Source organism: Calonectris borealis, chromosome 18 (assembly GCF_964195595.1).
Source record: "Calonectris borealis chromosome 18, bCalBor7.hap1.2, whole genome shotgun sequence".
In the NCBI taxonomy this organism is placed as follows: Eukaryota; Metazoa; Chordata; class Aves; order Procellariiformes; family Procellariidae; genus Calonectris; species Calonectris borealis.
Genome location: NC_134329.1, coordinates 9,945,985 through 9,972,118, shown reverse-complemented (window position 1 = coordinate 9,972,118; position 26,134 = coordinate 9,945,985). Strand labels below are relative to the sequence as shown.

General features: G+C 38.6%; 1 protein-coding gene across 1 annotated transcript in view; it reads right to left on the bottom strand.

The window, feature by feature from the left end:
* Positions 1-2,013: 2,013 nt before the first annotated feature.
* The window catches only part of AACS (acetoacetyl-CoA synthetase), a 44,296-nt gene continuing 20,175 nt past the window's right edge, over positions 2,014-26,134 (bottom strand). Inside the window, exons 5-18 of the mRNA XM_075167852.1 lie at positions 26,005-26,102; positions 22,016-22,130; positions 21,366-21,447; positions 20,539-20,686; positions 16,222-16,302; positions 14,956-15,080; positions 12,217-12,281; positions 11,916-12,038; positions 10,450-10,563; positions 9,823-9,948; positions 8,131-8,200; positions 7,152-7,210; positions 6,089-6,291; positions 2,014-3,369 (exon numbers count right to left, since the gene is read on the bottom strand). Coding sequence (XP_075023953.1) covers positions 3,232-3,369; positions 6,089-6,291; positions 7,152-7,210; positions 8,131-8,200; positions 9,823-9,948; positions 10,450-10,563; positions 11,916-12,038; positions 12,217-12,281; positions 14,956-15,080; positions 16,222-16,302; positions 20,539-20,686; positions 21,366-21,447; positions 22,016-22,130; positions 26,005-26,102 — 1,547 coding nt within the window. The 3' untranslated portion in view covers positions 2,014-3,231. The remainder of the gene's footprint in view (positions 3,370-6,088; positions 6,292-7,151; positions 7,211-8,130; positions 8,201-9,822; positions 9,949-10,449; positions 10,564-11,915; positions 12,039-12,216; positions 12,282-14,955; positions 15,081-16,221; positions 16,303-20,538; positions 20,687-21,365; positions 21,448-22,015; positions 22,131-26,004; positions 26,103-26,134) is intronic.

The window sequence follows — 26,134 nt, the reverse complement described above, 5'->3', positions numbered from 1 at the left end:
TTGCATGCCACTAAAATCTGCATATGTAACTTTCCAGCCAAAACACTGTGAACCCCCAAATTATAAATAGGCAACAAAAGCGAAGGCTACACATTACAAGGTACGACGAGTTACGCACCGACAGCCCTCAGGCATCCAGACTTTCCGGATTACAAACACCCGAGGTAGATCAGCACTCCATCCGCTCAGACAAGGGTTACCTGGCTGACGCCTTCGGAGCATCGCAGAGCTATGGCGCTCCCGGGATCTTTTGTTGCCAACACTACGGTATCAGGAGCTGCACCACCACGCCAGACCTCTTCTTTGTAACCAAGCATCTGGATGCCACCAGTTTGCAAGGACCTCCTTGAAACCACCTTTGACCACAACTACCCTAGGCCCAAGCCCCGGAGAGAAGCAGCTAATTCATAACCAAGAATGGGAAGCAGAAGGAAAACTGCTCTGCTCTTCCTTCGCAAACTGCCATGACTTTAGTTCCCTGCTTTCACGCCAGTGGTATTTTGAACTATCCCCAACTGGAGTATGTTCATGTTCACAGCCATGTTCACAGCTCCATGGCAGTATCCAAAGAAATGGATCACCTGCATTTATCTTTGCTTACCTGTAGTGCAAGCTGGTTGTTTGGAGGACAGGATTTGGAATGGGAGGAGCTGGAGTCAGGAAGTCTGGATGGTTCCCAGCTCTGCCACAGCCTCCTTTCGAGTGCTCGCACAGCCCAAGGCAAGTACCCACTTACCTCTCCTCTTCCCTGGACTTCCATGAGCTCAGTGTCCAGCACTTCTGAAACTCCGATCCTTGAAACCAGCTATGAAGTACATAGATCAATATATAAATATATCTACTTTAGATCAATATATAAACATATCTACTTTTTTGTTTGTAACTATAGTCTAGGAAAAGCTTTGCAACATCTGACATTTGCAAGAGATCAAATTATATTCGTTAACAAAACTTTCCACAGTGTTTCCAGCAGGATAAAGGATTAAAAAAGCAGCCTCTAGGCACTGTGTATGTTCTTAACATATTTGTGCTTCTAAACTATCTTTAATTAATGAAATATCCCAAAATTACTTATTAATAAGGATCTGTGGGCTTCGTAAACTTCAGACATTTTGCATGAATTAAAGAACAATATAATGAAGTTTTAATGAATACAAAGTCACAGTTAATGTAAAATTTATATATAGCATGCCAGAGGGGAAAGGAATTTAAAAGTACTTTTAATCATAGGTTATTGGCAGCTGGATAGCTCATTTTTGTATTTTTCTAATGGGTGCTTGGTATTTATATTGTCACATTTATCATGCCAGCATGGTATATTGTCTGACTTGGTACAGTTCAGAAAGTCAAATGGAGACCAGCTCATTTAAAGCCTCATTTGCTAATGAGGCGTTTCTGCATCCTGCAGCGAATGTGGAGCTGGTGTCCACAATGACTGCGTTCTTTTGGTTCAGTCATCGACCACCTGAGAGGGGCAACGCCGCAGCTCCATGAAGAGGCAATTTCACTCTTACTGAGTTTTAGCAGCAATATTAGACATATTCTGCAACAGCCTTCAGCTTACTGGAGCTAGCGAGCTGAGATGTGTCACAGGGTGGAATAAATATACAATAAACTCTCACTAGCTGCAGCTAAACATGAGCATCTAGATTTTGCCCTACGGAATGGAGTACGTACCTTTCAGTGCACAGATGTATCCCTTTTAGCAGCATTAATATATCGCAACCTACAACTTCTTTCTGTACTGACACAAGGCACATTTTCAGCAGACTTTCTTCCACTCCTGTTCACCTGTGACCTTCTCAATGAGCCAACCACACATACATAACTAGCAGCAGTGTTTTACTTGTCCTGGGCTCCGCATAAGAAAACAGGGTAAAACTTTCAGAGAACAGTAATTTTGTAGTGGGGTAGACTTAGATTAAAACCATTAAAATCAGTAACAAATTAAGCTAAAAAGGATTCCATGACACCCAATCGAAAGGAAAATAAGACAATAACTGAGTGAAAGTTGAAACAAATGTAATATATATTATATATATAAAGAATCAATTTATTTTAATTAACTCTTTATCAATGCTGAATGCATTCAACACAATTGTAAGGATATCCATGATTTTAATGCATTAAATACTTAACCCACAAAACTCAAATAGTGCAGGAGACACTGAATGCCAGAGATTCGGTACAACTACCGCAACTGTATTTTATGAAAAACAAAACAATGTTTTAGTGCTTCCATTTTACTGTTTTTAGTATGCTCATTACAGTATTTTTCCCTTTATAAACTGGAAGGATACAGAGCTAGAAAACATTTTAGTCTTTCACTTTCAACATGACATTTAGTAAAAAAAGTTACAAAAACCATCAGCTTTTAATAAAACAAACACACTGGAATTCTTCAGCTAACATAACACGGGATTGTTGTCTTACAGCCAATAAAGAACTTCAAAACAAGGAAGCAAAATGCTGTCTTCAACTGCAATGATGTTAATCCAGAGTAATGACAGTAAATTCCATGGAAATAACCTGGAGTTACACCAGGAATAAGGAGGAGGTGATAGCTCCCCTCGCCGTCTGAAAGCCCAGAAGTCTATCAACTAAAAGCTTAAAACAACAGGAAGGTTACATCACAAAATGAAGCAGCAATTACCTTCAAGGGTACCGTGAGATATTTCAACACTGAATTTATTCTGAGTCAAGTCAAATGGGTTTAGTGCATTATGATTTGGCTTTTATAAAAACATTTAAATGCACACTACATATAGAACACTCTCATGTTTCACAGTCAAGTAGTTAAAATCGCTGTATATTCCTTACAGATGACTGAAACACATGGATTGAAATAAAATGGTGCTAAAAATCCAGTTTAAAAAAAGAAAGCGAACATTTTACGAAAGAAATATTCTATTTGCAACTGAAACTTATGCTGTTGGTGCTCCCATTTGATGGGCTGCTGATCTAACCAGAAAAGATGCACTCATACATATAAAAATCAAAACAGGCAGGTTCCTCCTTCCAGGCTGGAAAAAATGTCCAAGATATATGGCATATTTAACCAATAAAAGGGAGCTAAGCTTTACCCAAGCCTTTCATAATGCACTTAATGAAATATTTTTTCTTTTAAAAGAACCACTGGTATTAAATAGAGCTTTTTCTTTACATACAGTATTGGTATATACAAAACAAACACAGAACAAAGACAAATGCAAAAAAACCAAACAAGTGACTTCAGAAGTTCTGAAGCTCAGGAATATTTTGGTACAGGTCCAAAGTCTCTGGGTTTGAGAAAGCTCCCCGCTGCTCAACTTCTTTCCCTGCAATTATCTGCTTCACAGCCACTTCCACTTTTTTCCCATTTATTGTATACTGAAAAACAAAACCAGCAATGATAAAATTACACTTTTCATGTAGTAGCTTTATGGAAATATTCATGAAACCCACCACCCATCCCAGAACTCAATCAAAACTTAGCACAATGTCTTCCCTTCTGTTACACTTGACGCACCGGAATCTTTCTTCCGAAAATCACTGGAAGAGTAAGTGGAATTCAAAGGAGAGTTTATATGTGATTTTAATTTATTACTCCTATTTGGTAATACTGTGAGAACATGATCAAGCTCCAACTTAAACTAATGAAACCAGATCAAGATCACGGTATAAACACTAAAAATCTTTAATATTTTACGTTCCGACACATCCAATTTTCAAACAACTTTTGATTTTCTAAGGGTGGGCTCAAAGCCCAAATCCACTGGACTTTGAGAGAAGAAAACCATGACTTTTGTATCTTAAATAGGCAGTCTTTTTCTAATAGGGTGAAATGAAATACTGAGCTTAAATGGTCCTCAACATTAAAATGTTTCAAAACAAACCATAACAAACAAAGGCTTCACCGCCACATATAAATCACAAAAATTATATTACATTGTGTTACTCTAGAAGTAAGGACATTGCAGACAATAAAAACCCTAATTCTTCTCTTCTTGGGATCAGACTTACTGACTAGTACAGTTCAGTAAGGAAGAACTACTCCAATGTTAACAGGAACTGTCAAGGCCCATTTTAGATGATCTCTGCTTTTATAGGCACCAAGGCTTTAATATCGCCTTCATTTGGGCTGGTATCACTGAGAACTTTTGGGAGACGACAACTTTAAAAAGCTGCCCTCCAAATATCTCCTTAGTCTTGTCTGTCTGCTCTGGGAACAGAAACCGCACTTGCTTTACTACTGAATCTGCTGATCGAGCAACCCAGGTTGGTCCTGGCCTCCAAAGCCACTGAAACTCCTGAACTCCAGGCATCACCACTTTTCATTAGAGATCTTTCAAAGCTGGCTAAGTAATCCTCAACGCAATGCACTCTTGCAATATTGATCTTCATACTAAATCAAACTTTTCCTTATTAAAACTACCGAACTCATGTGTAATCCTACCCTCCTGAACCACCTTAATCAACCACTCTTCCTCCTCAATGATTAGCAACCTAATTTTCACAAGTGCTCAGAAACCACAACACCTCAGTGGCCTGCAAGAGAACTGCCCCCTTTAAAAAATATTAGACAGACTGTTCAGCAAAGCAAATTTGTTTACTTTCATCAGTAAACATCTTGTGGATGGTGACCAGAATGCTTATCTGGTCAGGACAGGACTAGAAAGATTCACACAGAGCTTGCAGTATGTTTTTTAACACCTGGATATCTCATTAAAAGCCACGCTTTGTATTACTAAAGTCCTAATCACTTCAACACAGCTATACTATTTCTACCAGTATACAGTGTCAGTATACAGTCAGGATTAGATTGTGTTTTCAGATGAGGATTCAAATACATTTCTAAAAGTAGCAGAAAATAGAAAGAGGTTTTCCTTCCAAGCAAAACTTTCAAAGAAAGGTGGGAGTCAGCTTTGATCACTTTACCACTGGCATATTTACCTGAAAGGTAATTAAAATTCACTCAATTGTAAATTCAAAGCGTGAGCTAATTAGTGATCTAAGCAGGCTTTCCTGAGGGGCAGCCCATCACAAACACCTCACTGCCATCAACTTCATGCTGTACATTCAGGTGATTTACACAGCTTACAAGTTCAATGCTTCATGCAGAAGCTAAGTTGCAGCCCAGAAAATCTAGACTTCACCATTTAACAGGTGCAGGGGATTTTACACTCATGCAAAGAAGACACTTTGAGCCAAGTAGTATTTGCCAACAGTGGTCTGAAACAGAAGTAACTCAACAGATCAGAACCAGATCGCTATGTGCACTGTGGCAGTCCTGACCACTTTCACATAGAAACCTACGTTGGCAGTAAATGGGTTTCAGAATATCAGACGATTGGTCTGAAGTCTCAGGCCTTTTCTCTAGACACACTCAAGTCTATGTGGAAACGGCCTTGAGACAACTGCACCCCCATTCTGCTGCTCATAGAGCTGTTGAGGAGACTCTAGCATCAGAGAAGAGTACAAAAACCAGGCATTCCAGCTGAAGAGTTCGTACAGCAAGGAAGAGCGCTGTAGAGTAACGCAGCTCCAGAAGACTGAGCATGCAGAACCTTTAGCTATACACATTTCTCCCCCTCCTCTCTCATAAGCACAAAGATTTTGTTTTAGTTACTGCTACAGTTAAGACAATGATAGAACTACATTTAAGTGGCTAAATAGATGTAAAAGTGAAATGGTTTACAAAATGATTTTATAAATTTGCTCAGTGCTCTCAGCTTTCATAAGAATGTCATTCAAAACAGGAAAACAAAACCAAGATAAGCTTATGGGTAGCCAGAAAAGCTAAAGTTAAATTACATTTTTAATATTTTCATTTAAAAGGCTTAAGTATATATTACTGCGCAAACGCAACACATTTATAAACTAAGAATGGGCATTTTTAGGTATTGTTAAAAAACAAAAACATGCTTAGCTGAAAAGGACATGAAATGATGTTGCTAGGCAACATAGACAAACTATTTATAAAGCTCGAATACACTTTTGAGATGCTAAAATTTCCATGCATGTGGGTTTGAAGAGCAATGACAACTGCTCCTTAATTACTATTCAAGGTGACAAAGAAAAAAAGTAGGCAACATTTTTCATGACATACCGGAATGCCTTTGGTTTCTAGAATGAGGCTTGGAACATGCCTGGCAGAAAGCGCTATACGTATTGCATCTCGAATTCTTTTCACCAGATCCTCGCTGAACGCATGGTTTAATGCCATCTTCAGGAAGAGAATCACCCTCTCCTCCCCATCTTTGCTGTACTGAGGGACACACAGGCTATCGGAAACCTCCTCAAAGGCTTCAACTGAAAATAAAGGAAGAGTCCTTATAAGCACTTGCATTTGTGTATTATCCGGGATGCACATTTTTTGTGGTTGCACCAAAAGAAATATCCCCTCCCCTAGAGCTGCAAAGGCAAAACAGACATCCTGGCTAGGTTATTTTAAATGAGCTTCCCCTCTGGGTGCTCTGAAATTTTAACTCCTGCTCAGGGGAAAATCCAGGTTTAAGGACCACATATATTTAGGCCCAGGACAAAAAAAAATTTGCTATAACTTTTGGGACAGATAACAAGCTTTTATACTAAGCCATTCTCTTTGGCTTTCCTCACAATGCCCATTGCTGCATAGACAGAAAATTAACATGCCTGATCACACAAGAACAAGGAGAGGCATCAGGTCCTTAAGTCTCAGATTAGCAACCTTTGCAGGCATACAGTTTCACCACCTTTCACAAGATAAACCTTCTTTGAAACACTAAAGCACAAGCTCAAGAACTTCATCTAAGTATTAGGAAAGATACAATAAAACCAGTGTCAAGAGCTTGTTTTGGGGGAAAAAAAGAAAAGCCTCAGAATTCCAGTATTCTCTTAAAAACCTGCATGATATAATCAGTCTGTAAGGCCTTATTATATGAAAGCAATAGCTTATGGAGAACACATCTCCACTGCTCATCTCCAGTCCTACAGATACTTCAGGAAAGCAACCAATTTCAAGTCTACAAAACAGAATTTTACTGTTAATGCTAATATGCTCTGTACTGTCTTTCATTTGAAAAACAGCAAGTCTTTTATTACTTAGTCCTTCCAAACACCTTTATAATGCTTACATTTCAGATTTAAGGCAACAATGTCATAGCTGAAGAGGTGGAAAGTTAATTCCATACCTATGTTGTAGATTTCAGAACTTCCGAATCTTACTCCATTTGGATTTAATGTACCATCACTGAAAAATCACACACAAATAAAACAAAGCAGCATTAAAATGTGATTAGAGTTTGATGAAAAGAGAAAAATCGATGCAATTAACCAAGTCTCTCTACTTTTCATGCAGTGAATATGCAGCCACATTAGAAACAGAATTTTAAAAGAATTTGAATCAAAAAGGCATTTTGCTCATTAGAATGAAGTTGTACAGAGAACCTCAACATTATTCATTCACTCTTCCTAATCCCTCCCCTTTCCTGTAGCCTACAAATAAACACACATACCACTGACGACAAAACAGACCAAGAACCTGCGGAGTACTCCATCATATTGCAACTGCATATCATTACTTTCCAGTCTCTTATAGCTGGAACTTGTGTTTCATATATAGCAGCCTCACGCTGTATGTCTGTTGAGTAGGTCTATTTGTGACAATGCCAGACACAGCTTCAAGGCATTCACTCAACTTTGTTCCGAACAGCAACTTTTAAATGCAAGCAGATATTTTACGCACAGTTGTGATCTTGAATGTCTATGATCGCTAACACAAGCACAACTTAATACCTGACCTTCTATAATTAGTTTTGCTGTAAAGCAAGTCAATGGCAAAGCCAAGACCAGAAGACAAGTTTCCTGATTCACCACTTTGAATGTGCTGCACTCTCAATTCAAACTCTCGTACAGATGATCATTATAAACCATGGAACACAAAACCAAGTCCAACATTGTCTTGTGTTCACATATACAAAAGTGGGGTAGAACTTTGAAATGGGCTTTCTTCCCTCTAATCCAGCTGCTCTGATTAATTTAAGAGTTGAAATCCTCAATACTGTATTTAACAAAACAAATAAAGCTAACAGGCATGACGGAGAATCACGTACATTATGCTCTAAGGTGAAGTGTGCAAATTTTAACACTTGTTTACTCAAAATACTATACCTGCGACCCAGCATGACAATTCCTCCTGTTTTGGGATTAATTTTGCAGTAATCACCATGGGCCCAAACACCTGTTAGAGAATGACAGAGATTAAGCAGCTGATTTCTTATTCATCCAGTCACAGCAGACATTTGTGTAACTCAACTCACGTAACTTAGTAGAATACATACAAAAATATAACGTATCAGGTATACTTTGAGAACTACCCACAGCAAATGTAGCAGTACTTAAGCTACACAAACAATCCACCTCGCATTTACTACAGATAGCTAGCACACACAAGAGTAGCTCACATATTAGGATCAAGCCTTAGGTTATCTTCTAATTGCTTGTTTGCATGACTATAGAGCATCCTTTAGAAAGCAGATGAATAGCTGCTCTGAATACCACATTTTGAGGAAACTGGAAGAATCTTCCACAAAGGTAACTATATTCCCACCAGTCCTTCTTGATCCACTTCTTTTATGATGTACAATTCTGTGCAAGCAGCTTTCTGGGTTTGCACAATAGGTCTCAACAATTCCCTAGGGAGCTTATGTGCTTAATGTTCTTGATTTGTGTTAATGTAAAATGAGATTTGACTTCTCAGAGCTGGAATAACTTTTATATTATTTTTAAGATTGATAGCACTACAGCAGCCTGCCACAAACAGAAATACAAGCCAATTCTACTCAAATTTTTCTAAAGAAAAAACAAACCTCAATAATTTGCACATGTATATGCACATAAGACCATTTTCTAACTTAACTGTTGCAACCTTAAGCCCATTTACAAGGAAAAATAAAAGAGCGGTTTCAGACAGAACCTCTGGACCACAGTGATTTCAGTCTAAACTGCCACACAGATTTTTTTTTTAAATCATTTATTGTTGTCAGGCTTACATGCAGACTGCAACTTCCACATTCCCTCAATTTTCCTGCATGATTATCTCCTGCTGCACGTCCTGACTCCTCTTGTGAATTCACTCTGTATTGCTGCTATTTATAAAAAAGCTTCCATCTCCAAAAGGAAGCAGCTTGAGGTCCTGCTCCTATAAAAGCCCCTGCCCAGTAGGCAGCAGGGAGTTCAGCATTGCTGTGCCACATAAGCAAAAGCTCTGGATGAGCAGAGTCCTCCACAATTATTAGGAAGAAAGCCTCTGGCCCACAGTACCTGTTCTTTTACTCTTATCACCACTGGAAGACTGTATGAATGCAGAATATGCATGTCTGAGGCAGCATATACGTAAACCTCATGCTAATGAGGTAGCAGGTCAGCACTTATCCCTTAGGATTCACTCCTCCGGCTAGGTAGGAGCAGTCTGGCAGAGATGCAGTGGCACTTATTAATGGAGGATTGCTCCCTGACCTATTCAGCACTTTCATTTCACACTCTTGCCAAGCAGCCTATGTCTGCACTACAAATTATCAGGCTGTTACAGTCATATCTGCCTAATGACAGCAGGAGCAAAATGGGATTGGAGCTTTCCAGAGATTCTTATTAAACTGATTTGGATCCATATTCAAAACAAAGCACTAGAAAACAGAGTGAGATATTATGAAACATGCCGTGGAGTTCTCACCCTGGAAATCTAGATTCAAAGCTGCACCTGCCTATCACTGGGCAAGAATAAACCTGTACCTTCCTAACAGCAGCAATACAATCTATATCCTTGGTCAGTTTGAGCAATATCCGAAGCCCTTCATTACATACCTGGGAATTTTGAAAAATAAGCCTTCCTGTATTTGTTTCCATTCTCATCGTTCCAGAAGTGCGTAGGCTGACAGGGAATAGGCTTGGTACAAACCAGCTCTCCACTTTCACCCCAAACTGGTTTTCCTGTTTACAAACAAAGAGGTATTTTCTGCATTTCCCTTCTGCAAACAATACAGTACCAAAGCAAAGAGCATCTACAGTTATTACTTACATGCCAGATGCTGATGTAGATATGAGATGAGCCGTGACTAGTGGTCTTAACAGCTTTTGTTCAATTCTTAAACTCATCCCTATCTTAACCTCAGTAACTTCAAGAGAGTTACACCACAGGGTGAAACCAGCCTGGCATCCACAGCAACATAGCTAATTAGCACGCACATCAGAGGCTAGAATTTGGCCTGATGTGCTTTATCAGATTAATGGAAAAGGGCCTTTTTACACATTTCTTATCTTCACCAGAGTCCTGTACAATCCAGATCAAATGGATCCAGATCCAGGCTTTACAGAACATGTTTCCAAAGTGAAATCACCCATTTACAGCTGTTTACCTTCTGATGACTGAAACATAAGGTCATATAACTACTGTATTTTGTAAGTGTACATAATATTTTGGATAATAGTTACCTTCATCATTCCATGCTTCTACAGCCATTGCAAGATTTCTGGCCTGAATTTCTCCTTTGTAAACTGGAATTGTAACATTCTGACCCATGAAACATGAAATTATATCTGTCCCACCTACAATAAAAGAAGTCTATTAAAATATACAGAAAATACTTCTGGAAAAAGCAAAACTTCTAGAGAACAGCAAGCTGCCACCTTTGCCAAATGCTTCTGATCCACATAAAGCAGCATAGAATATACAGTCAGTACTATCTAGGATGTTATGTGACTTAATAGAAAAAGGTTTCTTTTCTTACTTTATATGTCTTTTTATATTTGTATGCCCTTCATGCAGAAATATTCCTTAAGGCAAAACTCTTCCTCTTCCAACAGTTTCTCTAATCTCTTTTAAGGAAGTTTCCGTTTATATAAGAATGAGAAAATAAAGAGGCCCTATTACAGACTTAGATATCTAAGATCACTAAGAAATGTTTTCTTGTTTGTTTTCATTAGTTTAAACTAACCAGTCAAGCTATTCCACTCAATGTTTACTTAGCTTTTATACCTTGTTCTCATTAGCACAGAGGCTGGGGGAACCATGCCTATAGGATGAACAGTTATCTTAATAAAAATAGATACTGTCAAAGTGCTTACTTAACTGGAATACTTACAGTCTTTCTACGACTTCCAGAAAGTAGAATTGTAAGATACAAATCAATCTGTTAGCTTTACTCATAAAAATAGTCTTCTGCATTTGAGACTATTAATGTCTATAGTAGCAAGTTCAAGATTCAGCACTACTCTTACTAAGACCAGAGTCAGAGGTGACTTTAGTTGCATAATAGTCAAGACTTTAAAAATCAAACTACACTGAGTTAAAAAGCCCTTTGAAAAAGTCAGCCCTCATTACACAGCAGAATGAGGAGTTCTGTGGTGGACCTTACGTGAATAGAAGTTGCCTCAGCTAGCACTCCTCACAACAAACTGCACAGTATGTGGGCTTGATATTTCTCTAATTATATAATTTACAAAAAAATCTGTCTGCAGTGCCAATTACTTAGCACAAAAGAATTGAAACGGGAACATGGAAAAACCTCTCCAAGAGGTATTTTCTGCTAAAGTCAGCTCTTGGCAGAACAGTATGTTCTGTAGGTTAATAGACTCTTCTTGATCTCACCCTACTACCCCCTAAGGACAGCCAGTCAAAATAAATGATCCTGCTGAAAAAAAAAAAGCTAAAATTCAAAACATCCACCATGTCAGAAACATTCCACCTAAAAGCCTTTGAGTGTACGAGCTTCATTATGGCACACTGAATTATGCAGAAAATCTCTGCACTAAAAAGACAATTAATTCCAGTTTAACTGTAACCAGGCCTGAATGATCCAAGGCTTAAGCTTCCCAACTATACAGCAGCAAACGGGCAAGAAGGAAATGCACAGGCAATGAACAGAATTAGCAAGATGTATGCAGCATAAAAGCATCACCTGAAATGGATCCCAGGAGGACACTGCTTTTTATGTGTTTGTAGACATACTCGTAGCTTTGAGATTTGAGCGGTGATCCTGTAGACAGTATAGTGTGGAGCGTTTGGAGATTGTGTGTTTCACCTTAAAAAGGAGGAAATCAACAAAATAGGTTAAGGTAGAATTTTTACAAGTTTGTAACTATTTGTCACTACAATCCGGAATAATTACATAAAAGACTGTTACAAGATACAGGGCCAGAACCTGGAGAGGAAAGGCAAGAGGGAAGATAGAAGGGATTCAATAGCTTTTTGAAGCTTACATGGTTTTAAATTTTTCTCTTCTAGCACAGCCAGCCACTTTGCACCCGTTCCAAGGATGGTGATCCTGGAAGGAAAAAAGTTTAAGTGTTTTGCATATTTAAATATGCTAAGATTCTGAAGACCTGCAATTCCCACTGCAGTAAGCAGAGGCTGTAGACACTCTGTACATTGATCAGTGAAGCAATGGAGTCTCTTAAAACTTTCTAAGTGCAAGGCACATCCTTTTGCGCAATCAAAATTAGTCAGCTCACATGTTATTTCTGCAGCTTTGAAGCTTTTAATTCTATCTTTAATATTAAGCAAAGCTTTCTGACCTCGTGGAAAACATTCACTTTCATTTACAGGAATTCATAACTGCCCAACACTCCAAAGACATCACAAAATGTTAAAACATCTTCTTCATTAATGGCCTATAATTGCCACTAAGCTGTTTAACACAGAACTGCTGCCTTGTTACACTCTTAGATATAAAAATTTTGCCATTTCAGGGCACAGTTTAACAAAGAATACTTCACTCTGAAGACAGCAGCCAGTGATTTTCTCTTAGATACCTGTTCAGTTTCCACTGATGAAAGTCTGAGTTGCAGGTGCCTAACTCAACATGAAATTTGGCCTAGCTAACTGAACAATTGAATTCCACCCTTGCAAAGAGTGTTTTTAGAGCTCTCCAATACAACATAATTAAAACTTGAAACAAAGGCCGTACCCCTTCCCTACTCTATTGATGGAAGTGCTACTTTAATGTTTCTGCTGACTTTCTCTTCCCTGCCTTCTGCTAATTCATTTTATATTACAGCAATAAACTCACCTCACGAAAATGCACAGAGACAGATAAGGATAAGGGATACAGTCTGAGTGCACTCAACATGGGCAATACATACATCAGTAGAACTTAAAATAAGATCCTGCTACCTTTGCTTTTACTCCAAAGGCTAGACGGAAGGTAGAACAGCTCTTGAGACAACAATACAGCTTCAGAAATGGAGAGAGGGCTATTTCAACACTATCAAAAGGGGATGTCTTCCTTTGCCATTTAGGTGGATGACAGTTACTGAGAGGCTGCCACCTCTTGGGCAAGAACAGGGACAAGCTATTTGCGCAAACACGTTGGCGCACAGAGCAATTTATCAGGTACATGGGAACAGCACCATGAGAGCCCACAGAAGTATATCGCTCCTCCAGTTACGTACCATAATCACGTGAACTATTTCTACTCTTGTGTAATATCTTACTTTCCTTCCATGCTTCAAATTATTGCTTTCTTTCACATTAGAATACATAATGCTTCTCTGTTTATTTTTAAGCTCTTTGACACTTCCTCTACAGCACATGTAGAGCCTAGTCTCCTATTATTTCCTTCCAAATGCTACATAATTGGTGGATGGTGACTAAATACAGATCTGTTCACTTGAACAGATCTTTAATTGATGTCCACTTAAGTAATTCTTGTCATGCAGTATGAGTTATCTTGATGATACCATGAAGAACATGCTAGCTGAAAGAAAGTACGGTACATCTTCAGAGAAGTGAGGTAGCCTTACATGTTGAAGCCTTTTTTTTAAATATGTAACATATGACTGAGTTGGGAACAGACTGCAGTATGAAGTACCACACAGATGGCCACCACTTTTAGCACCAGATTACAAAAGTGAGACATGCAGACACACTTCAGTTATGTTCACTTACTTTTGGCATGTAGAAACAATGCTTAAAAATAAGCCGTGTTATTTCTTGATTCTAAATTTTTGCCTGTTGTTCTACTAGGGGTTTTTTTTGGGGGGTGGAGGGTGTCTTAAGTTTGTGGTTTTGTTTTGTGTTGGTTTTTTTTTACTGGACACATTCTGACCAGGCATTAACCTTCAATTATAATAGTCAGAGACAAAATGTCAGTCTTTAAATATTACATGTCACAAAAGACAGTGAAGTTTAAATTATTAATTATCAAGAGTCAGAAAGTGAATCTTTCGGCATCCACTTTGCACCACAAATGAACTGATTTTAATTATCAATTAAAAATGACACTCATTATTTTACCAGTAATATCATTCAGATCTATTCCTTACATCCAGTTGGCAAAATAGGGAAGTTACCCAAAAAAAGCCGTTAACCAGTACAAAGCTAAATACCACCACAGGATTTTACAGCTGTTTATCCAATACCTGCCATTTCTCTAGGCTTCGAGAGAGGGCACTGTGAGCATTTTTAGGCGCAAAGAACTGTGACAATCAGCTTGACAGAGAGAATTAGGCATTATAGATTAAAAAGCAAAATATGAAAATATAAGCAACCCTGCTAAGCCTTTCCAGTCAATTTACATCTTTAAGTCAAAGTGTTATATTGAATCTTATGTTGAAGTGCTTGAAATAAAGGATTCTTATTTTCTAACTTCTGAGTGTGCTCATAAATTACTCTTCAGATTGCTCCCAATTACTGCCTTTTGAAAAGGCTGCTCTTGAAAACTGACTATTGAACCAAAATTCTTTGTTTGCTTGGAATCCAAATACTTGTCTCAAATTTGAAACAGTCAGCTCTTTGTCTCTTCTGCTCTCTCTCAAAGACTGTTTTAGTACAAAATTTTAAAAAGTAGTTCCACTCAAGGCTACAACAAAAAATAAATTAGGTCATACTACATACTCGTTTCTGACCAAGGGCACGACACCTTTAATAAGGTTGCTTATATGCGGTCATCGTAACAGAAGCAAAGACCATTATCCTTCCATTTAATCTTGTTTACATACCCTAGTCTGTCAGTCAAGTCCCAGAGCACGTTTGGTGATGGAATTAGAGGAGATCCATCATACAGGACCACTGAAGCTCCTGTAGCAAGTGCAGTCACTAACCAATTCCACATCATCCAGCCAGTCTGGAAAAGAGAAAATACCTACATTAGTTTCTATCCTGGTCAGCTAGCTGTCTGCTTTCCTGGCAGCTCTATCACAGGATCTGGAGTGTTGCTTGCTGTCATGCGCTGGCAGAGGAGCTACAGGCAACTAGAAAATGATGGACAGGTATAGCTCTTGGCAGAATGATCTGGACCAAAGCATGCTCCCTGCCCTTATACAAGAGGTGCCATCTTCCCCTCCACTTTGCCCGAAATTTTCCTGTTTTAAGAAACTGTTAAATGAACACTTGAGTTTATGCCCATCTCTGCTAATTACGTCTAATCATATTATTTAGGAATCAGAAAATAAGGCTGGAGCACTGTTTTATCTTCTCACCTGCACAAGACTGAATCAGCTACGTGTTCCTGACGGATGTTCATCTAACTTACCCTTACAAATACCTAATGAGATGGGGATTCCACACCTCCCTATACACATACCTTTAAAGCATGAAAGAGACAGCATGAGAGAGCAAGAGACAGGACAACTTTGGGACAAGGTAATTATAATGATTCCTCTATGGAGATATTACAAACTGACTATAATGTTAAAGTTCAGAAAGGAACCCATGAGGAAAGACACTAGCCTTCTCAAACCATTCAGTAATAGAAGACTTTGGAATAATTTTCTTTACCACAGTATTAGTAAAAAAACCCACCATATAACTGAACTCCCACATAGATCAGTTTTATTCCCTCTCCTTTACTGAAGTTAAGAGTTGTGCAGCTTCCTTCCTCCCCACCAAAACAAAGACATAACAAATTCTCATCTTCAGTATGGTCAAGCCTTGCATGATGCAGGAAGGTGGCGCCTGTTTCGCAGGTGATATTGATGAGGCAGTTAGATCAATAAACCTAAGAGACTGCAAAAATCAATCCATTTTCCTCCCTAATTAGATCAGAAACATTTAACATGGGTTTGACCTTTCATCAGAAAGGTCCCTGTTGCATTTTATTATTCCACCTTATTTTTTTAAACTCAGTTAAGTAGGACAATCCCTTGCAGAACAAGAATTAAAAATACATAAAATTGTACTTGTAGATTTGTAGGAAAAGCTCTCCCACCCTTATAAGAAAAATATATTAATGTGTTTTTTAAAATGCCTTAATAAGCCACACTTGCCGTTGTATAGTACATAATAATGTCATTGCTGGTCACGTTGCCATGAAGAATGTGTTCCTTCAGATGCTGTATTAGCGTACCCTGAAAAAACAGTGAAAGAAAAATAAAAGTTCACGTAAAGGAAAAGCAAAACTCTGACAGCACATTAAGACTTCAAAAAAAACTAATGTTGTCAATGCTTCGCAGGATGTACTCCAGGATTACAGGCAAGTATTTCCTTTCAACCACAGCTGAAGTAAATCCCAGGGCCTATCTACAGCAGCAGCAATTGCATTCTCCATTTTCTCACATAACTTTTCAGCCTCTCTCATTAGGCCTCAGCAATTCCCACTGCACATCACTTGTAATCCATGGAATAAATAACTTCCTTCCCTTCCAATTCTGCCCAGCCATCAAAGTTGCAGAGTACGCCATGCAGGCTATAATTTTAACAGCATGCTTTTACCAGTCAGATTTTCCAAGATAAGCCCTTTGACAGAGTTTCATTTTCAGTATATCGGGCAACTGGCAAGAATGAAGGACCTAGAGCTGCTATAAACTGCAGCAGCTTGTTATACATTAACACTGTTTATCCGAACTATCTTATCTATTAACATCTAGGAGAGGAAAGACCTAAGTATACACATCTCTTGTAAATACTGAAGTGACTAGCAATGTGAAAAATCTCACTGCTTAAAGCATCAATATTAATAATAATGTAGTTAAATATATTAACTCTTTTCTCTTTTGTTGGAAATGCCATTGAAGTACCTTTCTGATCATCATTAAAGCATAACTTGTTAGGATAAATAAACTTACAAGCTACTTCACTCAGTCACTTCAATGCAGTAACAAATTAATGTGGTTGATTTTAAAATAAAGATGCTTGTTGCATTTATGCAAGGAGTTACAGCAGAACTATTAAGAGCCTCATAAGCATGAAACAAGATTTATGCTGAAAGAAAATAGATTATAGATAAACGTTTGAAATGAAAATGTAGAGTCATAAAATAGGCACACGCTTTGGGAGAAAAAGCAGAAAGCATTAAATAAAGGAGTAAATCTTATTTTCTCTTCACAACCCAAAGGACCCAGGTCTGAATTCACCTGCTACTGTTTGAATACACTAAGCTGACACAATGCTGCCACCTAGCTATAGCTACCATTCTCTACATGTAAAAATTAAAAAAAAAATTCACGATTTAGAAACACTGTGTCTAACTTAACTGTTAAGGTTGCCAAAAGAATTGCAAGTGTTAACATAATTATTCCATTTACAAAATTAAGCTCATTGCCTCTGCAGGAGAATCAGAGAGCCACACAAAGTAGTGAAATTAAAAGTCAAATTCAATTAAAAAAAAAATTGGCTTTCCTTTTCCTCCATTTAGTTGTTGCTATTCCACAGGTTTGGAACCAAAAGGACATTTTTTAACAATAACTTTAGATAGAGGGTATGAACTATTCCCCTGCAAAATCTGGTAACACTCAGTCTGGAGAGGAAGGTATTGTGTAGAAGGCATAGCTGTTCTAAAGAGCTAACGGCCCAAGATGCTCTCTCAAGTTTATTTATAGGACTTGTTTATTTATAGGATTTGTATGACCCTCAAAATAAATCCTAAGCATTTAGCATTTCATGACACAGATCTGGTAGCTGATAAAAACTTACGAGTTTGCTTGTCTTCACTGGGCTTAACATACGGCTGATAAAGCGCTGAGCATCTGGAGTGTCAAAAAAATCAGAAGGCACTGCTGCTCCTGAGCCACACTATCGGCACATAAGGGACCAGTGCTAAGCGGTTACGTAGCTGAGGGAGAACAGTCGTGGCTGCTGGTCCTGGTCTCAAACCAGCAGTGTTCTCTACACAGCGTTCAGAAAGAGTCCGAGCACGAAAAATCCTCAGAGCGATTTGCCTACAGTTACAAGAAGCCTGTAGCAGCGCAGCTATTTAAGCCCAGGTCTTGCGAGTCCTTACGATGGATAGAAATGAACTGATGAGGATTTTACCAAAAACATTCTCTCCTCAGATAGTCGGGAATATGGAATAACTGAAAAGGGGCCTGTAGGAATGGGGTAAGAAGCAGAACCAACATTTTTAGGGCTTCAGAATAACAATTACTCAATTAATGTTTTTCAATAACCCTCCAAATGTCTTTCTGTAGCACACCCAATTGTTCAATACCATACAGCTTTGCTCCCAAGACCAGAGAAATCTTACTGCCTCTGAGGCACTACTTTTTAAATCATGTCCCATGACCTGGTTTCATTTTCATTATTTACATATGCTATTTCACTGTGCGTCAAGAAAACAGACTATGTGCAGAGAAAACAGACCAGAAACATACTGCAGAATTAGATAAACTGAGTTGTGAATTTAAAGTAAGCTGCCTATTAGCATCTATAAGATCAGTACAGTAACAAAACAGCATTGAAGTGCACTGCAAATAAGCAATAATTGAAATGTCTTTACTGAAATGTCATCTCGTCTTACGTTTTTAAACTATCAAAATCAAACTTCGGTTAATCTGAGGCTGGAAAATGAGACAAAGACCGTGGGCTAATTCTGCTTTTGTTGAAATCAATGAGAATCCTCCTATTAATTACAGTGGAAACAAGATTAAGTCAAGAACAAACAGAGGAATGCACTCAAGTGTGCCGAAGACATCTAAGAATTTATTTGCATGGATTTTACTGTAGGCCTATTCAAACTGACACATACAAAGCATGCAAACCAAGGAAGCCTCTGATGCAACAATTTGCTTTTAAGCCAATCAGAGGTGTTAGCACCAGAACTTAAGAAAAAAAGTCACCCTGCAATACAGGAACTACAGAGCTGCCCAGTGGGAACACAGAATCCTCACAAATAACATACCCTATTCAACAAACCATCACATTCTCTCCTCCCCAGCAAGGATGAGTAGTCTGTATCTAAACTCCAAAGCAGCTCTGTATGAACTGAAAAGATGATTCAGATGGAGAGCAGAGGCACGATTAAGGGCAAGCTAAGCAGCCATACAGATAACATGGGAAGAGAAAGAACTTTGCAACAGAAAAAAGTCCTGTTGTCTGATCTACATTGGTGTTTTCTATCTCCCTACTGTTTATCATGCAACAAAACACCTGTCCTGTTTTTGCTAATCCATCTTTGCAAGTACTTAATCAGCCTAAAGCCAGCACAGCTTCAAAACAGCTGTAAAACTTCAAAATATACCTCCTCCTTTCCTCTTCACAAACATAGGATTTGTGTCCCAAAGGGACCATTTTGTACGCCATGTGCAGCCTGGTGTGATCTCCTATTGATAATATATAAAGCAGAGTGTTTACAGGCAGCATGGGATTTGTCTGTGGGCAAATCCTCCAGTCCTTGCCATCCAAGCGAGGCAAGAACATACACACACCACTATGGGTGTAACATCAAAGTGATCCTGCCTTCAGGCTACCTAGAGAACTCTATAGCCAGTCTCACAAGATCTCGCAAGATCCTGACTTTCAGAGCAAATAGCAGAAACAATGGACACTGACTAATAGTTGTGCAGTTACATTACACAAGTTGGTACAAATGTGCTAGACGACACATTCTGCCTGCCTTAAGGGGAAAAAACCCTGCCTTTTATTAAGGACTATACTAATGGCAGAGTTAAAGTTTCGACACTATGCCTGACTGCTGGAGCTGACTTCCTGAGCTTTTGCCTAGAACAATTTCTAGAACATGAACAGTAAATGGGAAGCATGTGAGCATCGGTGATTTTGGCATTAACGTCGTATATGCCTTTAGTCATAACAAGACACTGCCTAAAGCAAAGCTTCCATAGAAAGCAAAACGTACACCCGAAGAGATAGCTAACCTTCTGGCTTCCTTCCTTAAAAAAGATTGATGAGGATGACATGCTCTGGACTGATAAACATAGGGACTAAATTTTAAGGTAAAAAAACTTCTAGATAATAAAACCTGCAAGTTCCCTACGGGCCTCAACTTGACAGTGTCCAAAAGTCAGTTCCAAGCCCCCAATTTAAGTTCTTTGGCCTTTTTTCTACAAGTATCAGTTAGGCCAGTTCTACTCGTGCTTTTGTGAGAGACACTTGCTCCCAGGAAATAGCTGAAATCTCTGAAAGGTCTCCACACCAATCTCTAAACCAAATTATTTTATATCCTTATTAATCTGTATTTGCTTTCAAACAGTCATGTTTCATTCAAAATAGAAAGTTTCATTGCAAGTTCCTGAAAACCTGTCAGCAATCAATTCTTCCTTAAAGTACATTATGATATCATACTGTTAAAAGGAAAAATATAGCCCAGGCAGTTATATATAGATAGTGCAGCTCCAGGAGGGAAGACATACCCCTGCTGAATGAACCATGCATTTTGGTGCCCCTGTTGTGCCTGATGAATACATGATAAAGAGAGGATGACTGAAAGGCAGCTGTTCAAACTCCAGCTGGGGGGCCTGGTCTCCTTTCCCAGTAGCAAGGAAGTCTTCTAAAAAGACACTGCATAGGAGGAGAATAAAGGAACATTGCATTTTTTTTTGACAGCATTACCCCACCCCATATATAAGATTACCTCTGTATCTGATAGTTCTTTTACAATAAACTATATACTCAAACTATACATATTATTTTCATTCCTAGTCTTTCTACTGTTTGAATTGCTAGTTGTTTTGTTTCCTTTTTCTGTTTTAAAATAAAACCTTAGTATAATATTGAGATGTAACACAACAAAATCAAGCCGATAAATCTGCACCTATGATCAGCTGCCAACCCTAACAGCACAAAGCAGACTGGAACAATCTGACCCTCAACACAAAGTCTGGAACTCAACCATTTCCAAAAGGTATCTAACATATGTAATCCAGACCAGTAAATAAGCAAAACAAATTATGTCACTTAAATTACTAATTGTTCATTTCTGGAAGCCACTTTCTTCTCCCTGCTGTATGTTATTGAATTTTTCCTTCGTTTGAGAACCATTAATATCAACAGTGGTTTTGTAGAAGCAAAACATCTGCAGCAATGTGCTACTACTGTTTCCAGTATGAAGGTGGACCCACATTAAGAAATCTGGCTAAATCCTAGCTTTTGCAAGTTCAAGAGGTCAAGCAGTTTCAATAGCTATCAGCATCCATCTCATCCCTAGTTAGGACAGTCACACCTCAAAAGCTCTCATTACCTGTTTGGAATCTTAGAAATATCTATGGTTTCTCTTGAGGAGACATATGGAATCACCACCACTTTTTTTATATCTGGAAGCCCTGGAAGAAAGAAGAAAAAAATTATTTCCTACATTCAGTTACATAAACTGAAGGTCTTTTCTGTCTGATTGGATCATACAGTGTAACGCACTATGTAACAGAAATAATTCTGATGTACCGAGTATTGGATACAGTTTTAAATGTTAAGAAACCTCAAAAGACTAAATTGTTACCCAAGATATGATTTCCTCAATATTGCCAGCCTTTTAAAAATACATGTGTAAATCTGCAAGCTTTAGTGCTGTAATACCTCTTCATTTGTCTTCAGCAGCACTTCACTTGGGCTTAAAAAAAAACAGTATTATCAGTCCCTGTTCCCCCACTTATACTGCTGACTAATTTATGATGACATATTTAAGCTAAGCTAGCAAAAGACTGTTAGAATTACACAAAAGATTGGTTAGTTTTTACTCAAATCAGTTCTGAAATTCTAAGTGGCCACAGAGATACTGTAAAGAAGGAAGGACAGCGACAAGCAATCAAAAGTGCCACTTTTAGTGGAAGTGCAGGCTTTGAGTGCTCACAGAACTACAGCATAACGAAGACTAGATGGCATGCAGTGAAATACCTTTTACCACGCTAAGCAGCTTTTCCAAGTGGTTATGTTCTTTGCCATTGTATGTAACAGCTTCAACAGAGAAGATGAGCTTAGGCTGAATTTGGGAAAATCTGTCCAGTACACCCTAAGGACAAAGAGAAAAACAAGTTAAAAAAATTGCTACAAGTTAAAAAAATTCAAATTAATTGCTACAGCAGGAAAACTCACCGGATGCTAAACGCAAATCTCAATTCAAGCAAGGAATAAGGACAGAAATTAGCAGGAGAATTGTTAAAAGACTGCCTGCTTGTCTTTCACTCACTCAAGATCTTCAAAGTACAACAGGTTTATAACAATCTATTTCATGACCCCCAAATATATCAACCAACAACAAAGATAAAATCACCACAGAACATCGTTCACTGAAGGATCAAGTTCACAAAGCTATCTAAGCAGTTAAAAATTCACCTTGAGAATCAGACTTACTATCTAAAGAAGATAAGCACCTAACTGATGTGAGCAGGAGGTAATTTAGGGCCCTTAATTTACTTGAAGGCCCACAAGACTCCTGTCTGCATCTGCAGGCAAGCGCTCTACATGCCCTTGTAAACCGCCCCCAGTGCTGCTACAATGTACCAGTAGTTTGATAGTATGCATGGGGGGAAACTGAAAAACACCAGTCTTCTGAAAGATGCATTCATCATATGGCAAGGTGGCACTTACACGAACTGGCAGCTTTGTCCTGCTACGATTAACAAAGGAAACTGTACCACTGATTTTTACCAGAACAACTAGATATTGAAAACACACATACATACTACCAACAAAAACCTACCACAGCTCCTTTAGAACCTCGAGGGCAGAACACATTCAAATGCTCAATTTTCAGGTGTCTCCTCCAGCTTACACTGCTTTCAGGAATTTACCATAGCTATTATCACATTTGAGAGAAAAACCCTTCTGGTATTTTTTTTTTCAGGTACACTGCATGCAGCAGCCTACCAGAAATGGATCTTTTTGTATTCAACAGCGAGAAACAAATCCTTTTAGTAAAAGCCCTCAGCACACAGCAATGTTCATCCCTCTCTAGCTGCATTACTTGAATCACTCAATACGGTAAAACTGTCAGCTAACTAACTGTTCAAGAACAATCTCCTAAATCATTTTGCAAAAATCAGACTTCAGATATGTGCTTATTCTTCCTAGCATTCTTTATTCTTCTCTGTCTCCTGCTTTACCCTCTACTTTGCAGCCAAAATGAGAGACAAATTATTACCAAACCAAAAGACCAATGCAAAAACAATCAACTAATCTCTATTAAACTCCTCCTTTCCAAGCTGGGCCGGTGAGGGTTGCAAGAAGGCCTACTGCAAAAGTACAGAGGTCCTGTCCTGACAACTTCTCCATGTTGTCTTTTTAGGAAAGCTCACTGAACACCACCGATAAGGTACAGGGATATGACTAAATACAAATATGCAACTGTCTCGGCTGAATATGTCACTTAACAGCTTTCTCTCCTATCACCCGAGATGCATTTGCTTCTCCTTGTTCTCATCATAAGAAAATACAGTGACAATGTATTGACACCTAACTTTATCGATTAGTTTGAAAGAAAAATCACCAGAATCTGTTTCAGTGGTAGAAGAGGTTTTCAAGAAGCCCCTAATGCATTAGCTAACAAACTCAGAAATGTAGATTTAGTTAATACATTAAAGCTACTCTCTAAGGGAGTATGATATCGAATTTCCTGCTTTCTTAGATATGTTATCATACCTACTCCTTTGTACCATTTTCAAAGCACAGACCAAGCAGCCAAATTCAAAGAACAGACCAAGCAGCCAAATTACACACAGCATATGTGTATATATATGTGTGTGTGCGTGTGTATACACATTCATGCTGAGCACAGAGCATACATACCCCATATCCATGCTACCTGATGTTTAAAAATTAAGACCTATGAGAGGACTAAGGGTACTCTAACAGAAGAATCAAATCTGAAGAGAAGTGTGAATCGGAAACAGAGATGACTACAATTCTCAGGATCTTACTAATCCTGCTAACATACCCAGTTGGATTCATTAGCACTGGCAGGATCAAATCCCACGGGGCAGCCTGGTATGATACAAAGGCAATACAAACAGATGGAACATGTAATTGCTACACTGGAACTTTAATCCAACCAGATGGCTCAGGAAGGAATTGCTTTCATTAAAAGCTCAGGTATACCACAATACCAGGCTATTCTACGAGCTTCAAATCCAGTACTAAAAATTGTGCTGGGCCTCAGGAATGGAGCTGCACTGACTTTGCTAGGGTTCACCAAAGGTTTCTCACATAGTTCTAAGAGCAGAGCCTCTTTTTAAACTTACATGTCCAACAATTCTTTACGCACAGGCCGCAAAGAACCACTTTCCTATTAATATACGTAAATGGGTAACAGGGACTAGAGAAATGAAGCAAAAGCTGCCAGGAGAGGCATTCTGCGTGGGAGGGAGCTCACTGGTTCTCTGACAGCAGACTTCCTGAATGCCTGAGAAGTCTTTGGATGTACAGCATTCAGAGCCTGCAATGTGTAGGCAGTTCTGAAAAGTAACATTTCTAAGCTTCACAAAACATATATACACAATTGGATTTGAAATGTTGAAAATGCTACACTATTTCCCAAAACACAAACAAAATCTTCATTTATGTTAACAGAACCAATGCAAGTGCACAGAAGGAGGAATATCTTTTCTTTAGGGTGGAAGCCAATATCCCTGAGGACCCCTGCTGATCTCCCTCAAGATTTTAGGGTTTGAATTCATGCCAACACATGCTGCCAAGCCAAAGGAGAATAAATGATATCAATGGCACTGCTGCTCCAAGGCTAAGTTTCATTAAAAAAACTATCACAAAAACTAAATAAAGCTGGGCACTGAGAATAACAGCACATCAACATGGACAGAAAATATACCAGTACTCTGTAATGCAAGCAAAATGAACAATCTTCCCCCAGATGAGAGATCAAATCACATTGCAAAGAAAATACTCCATACTGTCATTTTCTGAGCAAGCAGAAAATATTTGTAGAACAGATTGATCATTACATGCTGTAATGATTTTTTTAATCGTTTTTCCCCCCAATGATACAACCTCAAGTGTAAGAAAGTGGAATGCTGCTGCCCTCTAGTGCTAATCCAGAGATGACAGGTCCATACATTTAACCAGCTACTGGGGTTAAACACCGAGACGGAGGGTATATATTATCTAACAACTTTGGTATTTTCTGTGTTCTGCAATGCACAGAGTACATTCTCCAAATGCTTTCATGCAAACTTTTAGATAGAAGAAAAGTTCAACACTTCATTTTAGAAGTGATTTATATCTGTTGCTGCTAAAGACTTTGCAAAGAAAGCAGAATATATTCCCAAAGCTTCCAGGGCACACTGTAATGTCCATTGGGATATCATGATAATTTTTACCGTATTTTATATACAACGTTTATTCCTACACTAAAAAGAGTTAAAAGGTTGGTGATACTAGCCTGAAATTCCTCACCTTGTTGGCAAACATAAAGCCTTCTGGAAAAGACCGACTGAGGTGTGGCTCAGTTTACCCACATAGGAGGCAGAGGAAGGGACTACTTAGGCAAAGAAACTGGAGTGTGGCTAAGCAGCCTGGGGAAAGATTTGGGAAGGAAGGGCCAAGCCCCAGACAACTCTGTTGCATTGCTGCTCATCTGCACATTTAATATAATAAAAGCTCACCAAAACTATGGATTCCGCCTGAAAATATCCCAACAGTGAGTTAGCTAAAGATACTCAAATTACTACGCCAAAAGTCATTACTGACAACTGAAAGCATGGGTTTTTGTTCTAGTAGTAGCTAGAAAAAAATCTGGTGTACTTGGCTGTGCCAGGAGGTGGCAGTAAGACTAAAGTGAACAGAATCTGCCGCTTTAATTTATCACCTTCACATTTTTCTGAAACACACTGATAGCTTTCTTTTCTGCAACAGGCAGTAATAAGGCTACTCACGTTAATGCCAAAGTCTGGTGATGTTGAACTCCAGATAGCACCAATACTTGCAGCAGCCAGCATTGCTTCCACTGCATGAACGCTGTTTGGCAAGTAACCTATGGCAGAATTTGAATGGTTAGAGATGGAA